This window comes from Syzygium oleosum, unplaced genomic scaffold (genome assembly GCF_021117445.2).
Source record: "Syzygium oleosum isolate NSW1041296 unplaced genomic scaffold, Sole_v2.1 Sole_v2.25, whole genome shotgun sequence".
In the NCBI taxonomy this organism is placed as follows: domain Eukaryota; kingdom Viridiplantae; phylum Streptophyta; class Magnoliopsida; order Myrtales; family Myrtaceae; genus Syzygium; species Syzygium oleosum.
This window is the reverse complement of record NW_026607509.1, coordinates 1,433,404-1,447,808: the sequence shown is the minus strand read 5'-3', so window position 1 is coordinate 1,447,808 and position 14,405 is coordinate 1,433,404. Positions and strand designations below refer to the sequence as shown.

At 40.3% G+C, this 14,405-nt stretch overlaps 1 protein-coding gene across 3 annotated transcripts; it reads left to right on the top strand.

Moving 5' to 3' along the window:
* The first annotated feature begins 6,168 nt into the window (after positions 1-6,168).
* Positions 6,169-8,901, top strand: LOC115674587 (myb family transcription factor RLI1). 3 transcript variants are annotated; one of them, XM_030597013.2, is made up of 7 exons: positions 6,172-7,153; positions 7,251-7,446; positions 7,528-7,604; positions 7,701-7,740; positions 7,835-7,889; positions 8,014-8,080; positions 8,304-8,901. In XM_030597013.2, the coding sequence occupies exons 1-7, from the start codon at positions 6,473-6,475 to the stop codon at positions 8,493-8,495; spliced, it is 1,308 nt and encodes a 435-aa protein (XP_030452873.1). In that variant the 5' UTR covers positions 6,172-6,472; the 3' UTR covers positions 8,496-8,901. The 3 variants fall into 3 exon arrangements, with proteins under 3 accessions (XP_056158730.1, XP_030452873.1, XP_030452872.1); XM_030597012.2 differs by having other exon boundaries at positions 6,175-7,153; positions 8,011-8,080; XM_056302755.1 differs by lacking the exon at positions 8,014-8,080 and having other exon boundaries at positions 6,169-7,153; positions 8,304-8,571.
* Positions 8,902-14,405: the final 5,504 nt, after the last annotated feature.

Sequence of the window (14,405 nt, the reverse complement as noted above, 5' to 3'; positions counted from 1 at the left end):
TTTTCGATGGTCTTTTAAGTCGAATAAGTGTCCGGGTGCGGTTGCAAAATAGAAAATATTAGGGATAAGTGCACTAGAAGTTCAAAAACTTATTACGAAAGTGCAATTGAGTCCTAAAACTTTCATAATGTGCAATTAAGTCCTAAAACTTGTTAGGAAAGTGCACTTGAGTCCTAAAACTTTCAAAAAATGCAAACAAATCCTAAAACTTGACACGAAAGTGCAAACAAGTCCTAAAACTTATCACAAAGGTGTAATCAAATCCTAAAACTTTCAAAAAGTACAATCAATGAAAGGACTTGATTGAACCAATTTGATAAGTTTTAGGACTCAAGTGTACTATCCTAATAAGTTTTAGGACTTAATTACACATTATGAAAATTTTAGGACTCAATTGCACTTCCGTAACAAGTTTTAGGACTTTGAATGCACTTATCCCAAAATATAAAGTAGGCAATCTTCCCTTCTCGGTGGGCTCCCACACGGACACCGCAATCTCACCATCTCTCAACTCGACACACTGGCTGCCCTGTCTCCGTCCGTATGCATGTGCCGTCTCTCGCACCCACCGTCCCAAAGGAGCTTCACCAATGGAACAAGCCTTCCCTTGCGTTTCGTTTCGTCTTTCACCACCAGATGACATCTGCGTTTTCACCATTAAAATAAAAAACGATGATGGCTTCATCGGACAAAGTAGTCAACATGACGAAGCAACACGAGATGAAGAAAAAGTTGCCGGACCGACCGCGAGGTGCTGCGATCCAGGAGTTGAAAGTTCTCGTTCCTACTCTCTCCTGTTATCATCCCTCACGTAATTTCCGACTTTTTTTCGACTTTCACGTGTCGAAGTAAGACCATTTGTAGCTTAGCATCGGATGACTGATTTCGGCTATGTGTTTTGCTAGCGTGAAGTGATAGAGTAAATCCAAAATAGATAATATGAGATCATATGATAATAACACTTATACTGATGATATCGACAACAAAGTGATATAAAAAAGTAAAATATCGAACAGAGCACGTAACACGTCAAGTGCAAGTAAAAGAAGAGACTGCAATAATTATTAGAGAGAAGTATAAAAGTTAAAAGAGATCGGAAGGGATTGGGTATGATGTTTTTAGGATGCCAGCGAGGGCAAAGAAAGGAAAATAATGCACGGCATGGATATCCTTTTTCTTATACAGGAGTAGGTATAATATAAGGGTATAAGTATAAACGAAGAATAATACACATGTCCCTCAAATTCCGTCCCTCCATTTTTGGAGAGATTCGAAGAGGTTTAAAAAATGTTGCATATAATTCAAATTACCAATTCCTCTTTAATCTCTCGTGATCTCTCCGAATCTTTCCTTTCCGTCTTTTTTCCCTCAACAAAACCAAAATCGAATTTTCAAGACCCCCTTTCTCTTACCCCAATCCCTCCTATAAAATAGTGTTCTAGTCGACATTTTCGTGCTCTGCGATTGATTGCCAGGATGGATCGATGACGTGATCCATTAGGAGTATCTAAAACTTGCTTCGACACACCATTTGGTACGATCGGTATGTGATCAACAGATCATCCTAGCGCAAACCCTATTATTATAAAGGGCATCTTTCTCCCATCAACTTAACTGATGCTGCCAAGTTACCCTGAATCATAAATTAAACTCCCTAACGTTCATTTGATGTCTTTGTTAGGTGGTTAGGTCGGTGATGGCATAATAAAAATTTTCAGGACTTTCCTCCAGCTGAGATGGGGAGAAGATGACTGGAGTGGTGGTAGTTCCCACAAAAATCATTTCTTTTAGGACTAAGAGCTCAAAAGGCACAACAAACCCATTTGTTTTGGTCCAATCTCGTGCCAAAATATCTGGATTTTTGTACAAATTGCTGTCGTTAAGCTTATCGAGTGTCAATTCCACAGAAGAGATGCAATTGGCTGCATGTAGTACTTGATGAGGAAAACAAAGATAATCTCGCCAATCTTTTACACAGAGCCTTTAGCTCTTGGTGTGCGCTGTTCATGGACAGTCGCCCTGGGCCACCACCCGAGAGGCTTTCGCGGCGCGTCTCTTCTTTACAAAAAAAAAAAAATGGCGATTCAGTTTGACAGATCCCACCACTGCCTGAGCCGACCTGCTAACTACCGACGACCCCAACCCTGCCTCCACCGATGCCGAGCCCACCGCCGAATCTCAGCCTCGAGCTTATGCTCGGCCGCTGAAGGGCAATTCCCGGACATTAGTGTTGGGTTTGGATTGACTAGTATTGTTTAGGATCACAGAGATAATAGGAAAGGGAGGGAATGTTTTAGGGTTGTTTCTGTTTGTTCCTGATCCTGACACTAAAGAATAGCTCACATAGATCCTAATCAAAAAGATGTAATGGACCTCGTACCGTGTGGACATAAATGTGATTAAGACCAAGGAACTTGGGCCTTGACAAGAACTACATAGTGAAGCCCAAATTCTTTAAAGACCTATCCAAACTCATGTCCAAATTCTTTGTAGTTCTTATCGAGACATATTCTTTGAAAAAGCCAAACACTAGAAAATAAAATTCCTGGAAAAGGTTTTCCAGAAATGGTATGTTTTTTGCCAAACGAACGCACCACCCTCAATGATATTCTACCTTGGACTTGCCTGCCTGCCTGCTAACATGTTTGTACTCCACATTCTGTCGTTTATGCTTCAATTAGTAAAGATTGCATGCACAACATACCAGCAAGAATAAACCCATTTCTTCAGGAGTAATTATAAATTACACGGCAACAGTATAAAAAAAAAAAGGTCCTCCGAAAGCCTTCTTATCGATCATTGAATTGTTGTTTATCAAGAGAGGAGATCGGTCAATTGCATTCTTTTTCTGGTAACCATATATACAAATCTTATTTCTTTTGCGAAATTTCTGTCAATCGTTATCTCCGCGAATTAAAAGTATACGAATACAGATCATTCAGCTCAGCCATTCTTTATGCGGTATTTTTTCCATTCAAAACTTTGAGAGGACCATATTTTTTTCTTGTGAATATGTATACACACAAATGGAAAGAATTTCACTATCCAGAAAGAAAAATCCAATTTGAATTCCGCAACGCCGCACTTTGCAAGTTCCAAGTTCAAAGGTTCTGCTTTCTGTGCACTAAAATCGTCCCTTCTTTTTGACACGATCGGCACATTTGTCATTAAGAAAATGCCATATTCTCAACTCAATTATCAAAAGTATAAAAGGCGATGAAACACTCGATTAGTACAATCCTTCTGAATTATTCTACCTCCATGAAGTGCGGAAGAGAAATGCTGCACCTCGCATCAAGACTCCCGACCTCAGACATCCCTTTCGTATCCTAAATTTGCCAATGAATGCTTACTCAAGTGGGCACGATCGAGATACTTTGAGACATTGACATGGACTTCGTGGAAACTCTTAAATGTTTTTAGGAACATAATATGCGCGATAACGCGTCCCGTTATGCACAGTGAAAAACCAGGCGAGAAAACGAGATCTTATCTTATATTCCCATATCTTCTTTCTTCCATTTCCCCTCTGCGTATCGAATTTACGCATTGATTTTTCTTTCCTAACCCAAGAAAGATATGCAATGCAATCTAAAAAATATATCTTATGGTCACATCCCATGTAACACGATTGCCTGCAGATGATCCACCAGGATAAGCTAAATGGAGTGCATAGTGCTGTCCTCCAATGTTGTCCTGGCTCCTGACAGAGACACGTTAGTCCTTAAGGAAAAAGGTCTGAACTTGAAGTTTGTTATTACGTGAGATTAGGCATGCCTAAACGACGATTAGAAGGCCGTGTCCCTTCATGGTCTCAAAGGCCAATCTGATATTGGTCTCAATTCCATTTTTTTTTTCTTCCGTCTAAATGAACAAGAGCGACCATAAGCAATTCGGTCTTATCCTGGCAATCCTGGAAACTTCCATATTGACTTGTCTTGTAGGGTTTCTGCCTGGTTTTACAAAGCCTGTAGAGCTGTTTTTGAACTCTAACAATCAAACACGGTTGAGTTCTTGATACCTGCCGGGTCACGTCTCGCGTGTAATGACCATTGTTGTGACTTGTGATGGTGTGGACCACAGAGATTTTTTTTTTTTTTTGCTTTTTTGGGATATACGCATCAAACTCGAGCATTCGAGTGGAGAAGCAAAAAGGAGTCCACAGGAATTAGACACGTTGCGTGAAAACAGTCGAGTCTTAGTACATGTTAGCTTATGAATTTGCATTCCGAAGAACCATTAGGCAATTGTTGCCATGTTAAGAGGATTGGATTCACATTCACCTGAACAATGCTGTTACCTGCTCTTTTGACAGTTCATTTTGCTGTTGTCTGATTCCGAAATTACTTTATTCAACCCTGTACAAAATCTAGAAACGGAAGATTGGTAGCCGTAAAATCAATGACGCGAAGCTTCTCTACGTGTTGCCCCAAAAAGAGTAGGTTCAAGATGTCGAGAAAACAACTTATCCAGGCATTGGAAAAGTGTCTCTGCTTTAGTTTCGATACCTTCGATTTTTTTTTTTTTTTGAGACCTTGAAATGGAATGGAACAGGGTTCTCTCCTAGAAAATTCGCAAGTTGGGGCGCTGTGCATAACCGGCCACATCTAGTCTCAATCAGCGATTCTCTTCGCAAACCGTTCACATTCTCATTCTCTTTGGAGATGAAGTTGAGGTCGCCGTGCTGACTCATTTGCTAGAAAATAAAATAATATGTAAACAAGACAGTTTCAATTCTAATGGACCTTTTTGACTGATAGTGTCCAAAAGCCGCCTCGTATATTTTTTTGCCATATGTGGATATCGAGATTTTTAATCTGGAATCGACCTTTCCGCCTTCCAATGGGGGATCGTGGAAAGCACTTCGATTCGAGTTCTTGGAAAGAAACATCGATCCAGGGACAAAGTGCATTGTTGTTCATGTTCAGATAATTTATGCAAATAATTCTGGTTATGTATTAATGTCGTTAGGACTAATGATTCAATGCTTATCTGGAGCTAATAATTGGCTGTTTGTAAATTCCAATGCTTAGATCAGGACTTAATTGTTTATAGCTCTCGCTGCAATGCATTTACTGTGATTCCGTATTGCTGTCACGTTTTGTTTGGCCTTTTAGGATTGATTTTGGTTGGTTTTGCGGACAGGTTGTATTTACTCTGGCCAAGATGATGGGTAGTTTTGTTTTTGTTATGTTTCCTTTTTTGTCTTCATTGATCGTGGCCGCGCGATCGGCTTGACGTAAAATTCCCTCTTAATCCTGCACCAAGTAAATTTCTTGCTTTGTGCAGTTGCAGTCAGCTCTTGCTTGCAAGTGCTTAGTAAGAGAGAAATCAAATCAAGGAGGCTGATTTTATCTAGATAAGACACTAGAATTGAACAAGCTCAAAGCAGACTCGTATGGTTGCATTGCACTTCCGCTAAAAATTATTTTGCATCAGAAGAAACTGCTTGTGTCGATTGAACAGGGCTTTGTCAATTTGAGGTTACAAGTAACATCAGAAATTTTAAAGTCATTGGTTCAGATAATTTTCTTTACGAAGTGTTTGCATCATCAACTACCATGATTGCCAACATATAGTACAGAACAAAAGTCGTGCGGTCCAAGTGGTTTTCTTTTCTCCGAAATGGTTCTTTGAACATGTGTGGTGGAATCTCGCCACTTCAACTGGAACCGGATTTAGATCAGAAATGAAAACTCCAGAAAATTTTCTGATAACTTGAGACACCCACTAAGCAACAGGAATTCTCATATGCTAAGGAAGGATCTATCATCTCCTTTGGTAGAAAAGATCGGGGTACTTTATTTTGTATCGGCCTTTTTACGAAGCTAAATTGGTGCTATCTGTATCTATAGAGAGAATAATCATAGATTTGTCTCTATGAATATATGCCAGTGTTTCCTATTGAATTAGGTAGCCAGAGATGCCCATGACAGAACTTTCTAAAAATTATATGCCCAAATAATAAAGTCATTGGAATCATGTATTGTAGCTTAAAGACTTACTCTGGTCCACACAGATAAAATGTTTATCTGCAGTTTAGGCCTTTAGCAGATGGTAAAATTTTCAAGAATCTGCGTAAAGATGATGATAGTCCTTGCTAGTTTGCAGAGTGTGTAGAACTGTTGATTCCTATCTCCACATAATGTCAAAGCCAGACTAGATCACTTTGTTTGTTTTATTAAACTATTTGTCGTTTCCTGTGCATCTCGCACTTTGTTTGCATCAGTAGAGCATTGTTCATTCACATCCATTTTAGGAATAAACAAAAGGTTATAGAATAATCTATGTTTTTATGCTTATCTTATAGCTGAAGCCTCCAGGAATATAAAGAAGGGATCCAGGTTAGTCATTTGAATTCCACATTGCTATTAACAATTAAATGATCTTCCTCTCCTTTCTTTCATGACCATTCTGTTCCCATTTGCGAAGCTTGTAATTCACTGACAAAATCATGATGGCATGAGAGCTGATGCAGTCTATTATGTTCTCGATTGAACATAAATCTATTCACTTCCTGTTTGTGCTTGTAACCCCGTGGAGGATGTACACCCAGAAGACATATAGCCACGAAATGATTAGGTCGAACGACGAACTGACTAGCGGTGACAACTTTGAGCTCAACAATCTTCACTCTCGAGTACTCAGTGCGCCACAGCCTTGGAATGCTGGAATCTCTGCCCAGCCACCAACCATGGGCTTATGCTTGCGGTCCGAGAACTTTGGACCTGCTAAATCATCGAGTACTACAATGTTGAGCTGTTTCGAATCACCGGCTTCTGCTTTCTATGCAGCCGAGCACTGCATGGGATTTCAACAGCGTGGATGTGATGTTAGCACTTCATCTGATTGCTCACAACCGTCTAAAGCATGTGATACTGAATTCCCTCTATACCGATCTTCCAGGGAGAGTTTCACAATCAATTTTCGAGATCAGTCAGACCCCTTTATTGAGTTGAAAGAGCAAGCAATTGCAAAGTCTCCTTGCAGCAATGAGTATGATAGAGCTGCTGAGAAATGCTATAAATTCGAATACACCAATTCGCAGCAGAGCAAGGTTCTTGCTCATAGACAAGACAAATTGCTCAGGGACAACGCAGCCTCCATCTGGAGGTGTCTCTCGAGTCCCTCCACTGCGAAAAGGGACCAAAAGGTTTGACTGTTCTATTGTGTGTCTTGCTTTTGCTTATCTTGACTAATATAAGCCAATTTGTTCTCAATACTTAGAATGAATAGCCTTTTGTTTGCAGGTCTCTTGCAGTTCATCAGGTCATCTGCTGTCACAACTCAGCTTCTCTTCTCAGTTGGAAAAACAGCCTTCAAATTTTCCTTCTGCAAATGCCTCGCCAACAGTATCCGTTCTCTCAAATAAAATGAGAATTAGGTGGACTCAAGATTTGCACGAGAAGTTCGTTGAGTGTGTAAATTGCCTCGGGGGTGCTGAAAGTAAGTGATATATAGCTTATCTGTTTAAACAAAAAGTGAACAGAGATTCATTTTGATTTTCCGATGATTGATAATATACAGAGGCAACTCCGAAGGCTATCTTGAAGCTGATGGATTCAGATGGATTAACAATTTTTCACATTAAAAGTCATTTGCAGGTATGTACAAGTGGGAAACTTCTTGTTTGCATGAGCCATGAACTTAACAGTAAACCTCAATCTTAAAGATCTTGCAATCTTTTGTTTGCAATGCAGAAGTATCGAATTGCAAAATACATGCCAGATTCTGCAGAAGGTTAATCCTCTTATTCTAGTAATCTGGTATAAATGATGTTTATTAATTCCTTCCCCTCAGCTATAAGTCCCAAAACCTTTTCATTAAATGATAGGAAGGACTGCTAGAAGAACTAACTCAAATGAAGTTCCCCAGATCGATATCAAAAAGTAAGCCTGGCTCAATCCATATGTTCTGCAATTTGCAATTTTTGTTACCATGCGTTGAGACAGATATATCCTCTCAAGCACGTTACTTCAGGTGTTAATGTAAGAGTTTGTCATATGGCAGCAGTCTGCAAATAAGAGAGGCGTTACAACTGCAATTGGATGTGCAAAGGCATCTTCATGAACAACTTGAGGTGAAGTTCTGATCCTTTCTTAAAGTAAAGAAAGGGCAGAGGATGGAGAGACTTTGAAAGGCGTCATGTAGATTAACTTTTACTTTCTCAGTTTTAGAAGTGAATTCCATGAAAGAAAGTTTGGCCTCTTAAACGCCGTTCTGTGTTTTCTTCAACTTGCCCGCGGTTCATCATTCCTAGGTTTTATGTCTAAAAGAAGAGTTTATGTGGATATCTTCGACAGATTCAGCGGACTTTGCAGTTGCGAATTGAAGAGCAAGGGAGACAACTGAGGATGATGTTTGATCAGCAACAAAAGTCAAGCAATTGTCCCTCCAAGAGTGAAAGTATGAATAGTCTCGAAGATGTTCATTTCTCAGCGACAGAAGGTCTTCAAAATACTCATAATACTCATTTCCCATCCAAAATAAGTTAGCTGCCCAATAGCGCAATTTCTTGGTCTACCATTCACTACAGTCCCAGTCTCTTCCGGCCGGGGAAGAAAGGAAAAAGTGAATCAGAAGCTGCTAAACAGCATGATAAAGAAAAAATTATGTCAATGTGGAGGAATAAGGAAGATGAAGGGACTCATTCCTTCTGCTGATACTATCTGCGCAACCAATTGCTATGGCAAAGAAAACAATGGTTGTCAAGACTGAATAGCTGTTCTTGGCCTACTGCAGTGTACCCACTATAAATTGAATGTAACAGGAAATGCTTTATCTTAATTTGGAGCTCTGTAAGGCCAAAGAATTATCTCATATGTGTTGATTTAGGGAAGTGTGTTTCTCTGTGTATAGTGTCTCAAAATTTATATCCAAAAGGTGGGATCTTACTAAGAATTGCTGGGAAAGTCCATCATGGAGTGTTTGGTTTGTGAAATTTTTAGGCAGAATATACTGTGTGATTTATCTGCAACTGTCTGATAACTTTGATGTTGCATTATATCAATCATCAGGGAATGAGCATGAATTGCCGAAGATAATTGCAGTCATATTTTGGTTTTCAAACATATTAAGCAATTTGGTGTATCTTCTGTTTCATTTTCCTAGAAGTATATGCTCATCAGACAGACACATACGGGGTTGCACACTTTGGATGCAAGTGTCTCTCGGCAGACTTTATGAACACATCACTACAACATAATTTGTGTAGCATGGGGTATCACAGGTACTGCTGTTTTAGTTCCTGTCAAAATGGCCAATTTTTGCCGGTTTTTTTCATTTTATTATGAAGTTAAAGAAGCATTACATTATCAACAAGGTGGAATTTTGATTCACAGACTGAATACGACAAAATGCTGAAGCGCGAGGTTTTGACAACTTAGAAGCTTACTCGAATCTAGGGGCTGCAGCAATAGGACATATCCTTTTAGGGGTTAAATTACATAGGCACCAATATATTTCTGAGATCCAACATATTTGGGCTAATTTGGGGCGAAATCACCTTTTTCCACCAATGTAACCTAGGTGAGCACAACTCTGGAAGTTAAACAACACTTTGGGGCAACATGAATAGAACAGATTACTGCATCTGAGCTTCACATAAATGCGATCATCAACCAGTTTATGCTAAAATTGATTTCCTGGGAAAGATTCTTCCAAGTGGCTTATCTATGTACAAGTACATTAATGTTGCTCTTCTTGTCACCAGCACTACTGAAATGGATTCAACTGCATCTCTAAACAATTTGATTGCATGATCAGTAGATTTTCACAACTTTAGGACTCGCACAATCTCCTGATCCTTTTATCACTATGTATCATTCTCAGTGGGCCATCAATGGTGTTCTCTTTATGGCCTCTTCATAATTTTGACCTCCTGATCTTTGGATAATTTACCGAGACCCCCTCCTTTTTGGCTAAATCTTAGCGACACTCCATTCTTTGACAAGACACGGCACTCGTGGATGATGCTGATGCAGCCTTTGCCTGCCCAGAGTTGTCTCTCAATACCCTTCGAGGAGAACAATGAACACAAGCTTTGGAAGTTCCATCATCATATCACTTGTTTTGGCAGTTCTTCACTATTACATTATCCAGGTTGTCTTTAAGACTTCAGAAAGACATCCATCTGTTTGCAGCCTTTTAGGTTAAATCCAGCTCACTACTTGGCAGTTAGCAGTCATGTTATTCCGTAAACGACGAATCGGCAGGCTCAGTGTTCTCAAACAGAACAAGAATAATATGGACTCAGTATTTGCCTTAGGTTGGGGGTGTCAAACGAAAGTGACTCAGAGAATACCCGCTAATAAGGCTATCTTGAAGCTGATGGATTCGGATGGATTGACAATACTTCACCAGAAGTCTGAATAGAACAACACAACGCTTAATAAAAGAAAGCACACTTCTCTTATCAAAAGCACTCTCCATGATATTGCTTGGGAGGACTTCTTTCATGCATTTACCACAACTGAAGCACTTCTTAGCTATTTGTAGCCGTAACAAGGAATGAGATGGTTCTATCTCCCTAGATAATTATAGAAATTACTTATATTACTAGATGTGTCCAATCTATTTGCCACACAATTATAAATTCTATAACTAAAATGTCTCCTACTTTGCCACGAGAAAAATCTAAACAGTCAAATGAATAGAGTAGTTTAGATAAGTCTAGAATTCTGGAGAAAAAAGGCGGTGCAACTTTTTCCTCGGTACTCCTTCATACCCACTACTCTTCTCTCAAAGTGAATCTAGCGACCACGCCAAGTTGCTTTTGGAACTCTTCAAACTTTGCAGTACCAAGTCGTTTGATTAAAATATTTGCAACTTAACCACTTGTCTTTACGTACTCCATCTCTCTCTCTCATTAGCACTTTTTCATGCAAGAAGTGATAAAGTACTTTTACATACTTAGTTCTTGCGTGAAAGATTAGGTTCTCTACCACCCATATGGTTGAATGATTATCGCAATGGAGCTCTACAAGGCATTCAATAGGTTGCATTAACAGTGTACTTTCTTGTGCTGCCATGTACTGCTTTATACTTAGCTTTTGTGATCGATCGATAGTGACATTTTTTTGTTGCCTTTTACTACACCATGACACACTCCCCCATCCAAGGTAACATATATCCAGTAGTTGAACGTCTCGTGTCATGGTCGCCAGCATAGTCAACATTGCAATATCTGCTAACCTCACACTTTAGATGGAGAATTTCAAGATCAAAGGTGTGACATTCTGAATTTCGGGCCATTTTTGGGATTTATAAAACGTGTAATTCGTCGGTGTGCTTATAGTAAAATCTCGCTCGGGAACTGATCACTCCCGGTTATTGATTTTAAAATTGAGATTTCGCTAGAATCGCACTTGATCGAATTTGGCGTTATTTAGAGCCCAAACTTTGGTGTTGAATTTCTCGGAGTTACGAGACAGAATTTAATTGGACGGTGTCGATATTATTGTGGCCAAATCGATATTACCCGGGATATGTGGAAAGTGAGTTTTTGACCGGGTGCGGATTTGGACCGGTAGATCTCTTTTGCGGTGTGTTTTTATTAATACCCTTTGGCCAAATCCCAAATTATTAATTAGGACTTTTCGAGGACCGTTAGATCGTTTTTAGATTCGAATCGTGGTCGTTAGGTCGCGATTATTGTGATTTGACTACTCTCTCTCTCCTCCCCTCTTTTCCGCCGGTCCACCCTCCCTTTTTGCGTGTTTGACTCCCCCACCGAACCCACCAACTCCCCATCATTTCCCCCTCTCTTTCTTCTTATTCTTTTCTTCTCCTTCTTCGTTGGTTTTGCTTCTTCACCGCTGCTGCTTCTGCTGTTTCTGCTTCTGCTCCTCTGCTGCTGTTGCATCTGCTTCTGCTTGCTGCTGCTGCTTCTGCCCCTCACTGCTTTGCTGTTGCTGCTTCTTGTTCTGCTTCCTTCGGCTTCTTCATTTCCAGCCGTCGGATTGGTCCATTTCTCGCCGGAAACAGCCCCTGTCGCTGGCTGTTTTCCAGCCAAGTTTCTAGCTTCGTCGCCCGTTGTCCGTCCCCGCCGTTGCAGCCGCTGCTCCGCTGCTGACCAGCCACCTAGCCGACACCACCAGACACCATTACACGCCCGGATCAGCCCCCAAGCAGCCCCAAGCAGCCACCCACAGCAGCCACTCCTTCGCCGTGCCCGGATCGCCGCCGTTCGTCGCTCGTAACGCAAAACCGGGGCCGCCACGAGCGAGCTCGCGTCGTCGCCATCGTTCTTGTGCTATCGCCGTCGTTAAACGGGTAAGTTAACTCCTAATCCCGCGTTTAGGGTGTTAAACTTGCTTAGGGTAGTTTAAGTAGTGTTTAGATTAATATTAAGTTTGTCTAGTTATGATTATGTGTTAATTACGGATTAGTGTTTAGTTAATTGTGTTTAGGGTTTAAGTTATTAATTAGTTTATTGTTATTGATTATTATTATTAAATCAATTATTTTCGGAATTTTATATATTATTTTATTAGTTAATATATTAATTCCGAATTAAATATTTAATATTTTATTATTAAATAATTAATTTCCGAAAATTAAATGTTATTATTTTCGGAAAATTTCTAGCGTCAAATTGTGATGCCAATGTTGGTTTTCGCCGTATAAGTTGGCGTATTTAGGAAATGATTTGAATGATTTCGATTCGAGGAAATATTTTGACATTTTGGAAAATTAAATTATTTTCGGATATTATTAATTAATTAATTCCGAATTTAATTTATTGTTATTTCGGAAAATTTATAATTTCAAATTATGATTTCTAGCTTGAATGTTGGCGATTTTGCCGCGTATTGTCGTATTAAATTGATTTTATGGCAAATTGTTTGATCGAAAGTTTCTGTGGAAAAATTTATGAGACTTTTGGAATTAAATTATTTTATTCTGTTATGCCAAGTAATGTTAGTGATACTTTGTGGTTGATATTCGTGTTTGATATCGAAGATTGAAAGAATTGATTGACTGTTTGCATGTGTGGCCACTTGGTATTATTGTATGACATCGAGGAGAGCACGATTCATGTATGCATGGGCTAATTGAGAAGATAATAATTGGCCGGAATGCTTGTGTGCTCGTGTGGTCACACGTTAAAGCCGTCTTCTTGTGTATCGCTTGACGTTGCCCGATTTATCGGATGCCCGGGGATAATCTGAGTGCCGATACCCGGATGCCTTGTCGCGGCCCGAGGCCGGACTCGATGCTCCTTACGGGATACCATCTTCTTGTGTATCGTTTGATGTTGCCGTATTGGAATGCCGTCATCCCGTGTATCGTTTGACGTAGCCGTGCCCGACGGGGCGGGACGGAGCCCGGTTTTTACCGGTAGACCGCCATCTTGCTTGCGTATCGCTTGATGTGTGGTGGCCCAGGGGCGTAATAATTGGAATACGTGTGATGCATAGTGCTTGATTATGGGGTAGAAACTGCTAGGCATGGTATGGGACGTGCCCAAGTGGGTTTTACCTTATAATCGAGACACGCGCGACTGTGATGCATTAATGCATGGAAAAATCTCTTTAAATGCTTTGAGTTTGTGACATGTGCATTTCATCAACGAGTGTCCCAAGGCGAGGTAAGGATGCCTGTGGTTGTTTAATGATGTGCTGTTGATGCTGTATTGCCTGGTTAGGGACCCCCGTGCGAGTTGGCCTTCTAAGCGGGGCTTAGGCTGTTAACTTATTGAGACTTTCATCTCATTTGTTGTTGTTAACCACTTTTCAGGCCCTTAGCACGTTGATGTACCCAGTTGGTTCAGGGTGTTTGGAAGCTGGTTTTTGGAGTTCGACTTGTTAATGGAGTAGATTAACCCTAGCCTTTGTCTTTTTGCTGGCTTTCTGTGGAAATGCCCGAAGTGGGCTTGTAAGAATATTCCCAGGGGTTAATCAAGTGAAAATCAAAATAGTGTTATTTGACTGTTGTGTTTTATCTTCCTAGCTATCCCTGTTTATTATTGTTGTCCGGGAATTGTTGTGATCGTTTCCGCATGCATAATTAAAAGATAAACTGAAGGGTCGGCGACGAGTTCTGGGACGTCGCATCTTAACGACCATAGCGGGGTGTCGTGCGCCCGCGGGGTTCGGGGCGTGACAAAAGGTCTCCTTCGTAAACCCTAGTATGCATCGAACTGCATCTTACTAAGGCTTTCGTGGTTTCTTCGTGAACCGACTTGCTACTTTCACTATAAAGGCAATGCCAAGCCATGTTATAGTTAGGTAGATTAAGCTTCCCACCAATTTCTTGTACATAGTTGAATCTTTTAATTCTCTTCCTTCAATTGCACATAGTTGTTTTATACTTTCATCCTTAGGCATAGAGATGGCTTACAATTAAGCATCCCAAGCTTTCGAAGAGATCTCGGTGCACTTTTGTTGACATAAGACTAACCC

What these genes read in the sequence shown, in the direction of transcription:
- LOC115674587 (XM_030597012.2), top strand. Translation starts at nt 6,473, where the DNA reads ATGCAGTCTATTATGTTCTCGATTGAACATAAATCTATTCACTTCCTG. An exon ending in TTGCCTCGGGGGTGCTGAAA is followed by an intron (nt 7,447 to 7,527) that starts GTAAGTGATATA and finishes GATAATATACAG; the next exon opens with AGGCAACTCCGAAGGCTATC. An exon ending in CCCCAGATCGATATCAAAAA is followed by an intron (nt 7,890 to 8,010) that starts GTAAGCCTGGCT and finishes GTCATATGGCAG; the next exon opens with CAGTCTGCAAATAAGAGAGG.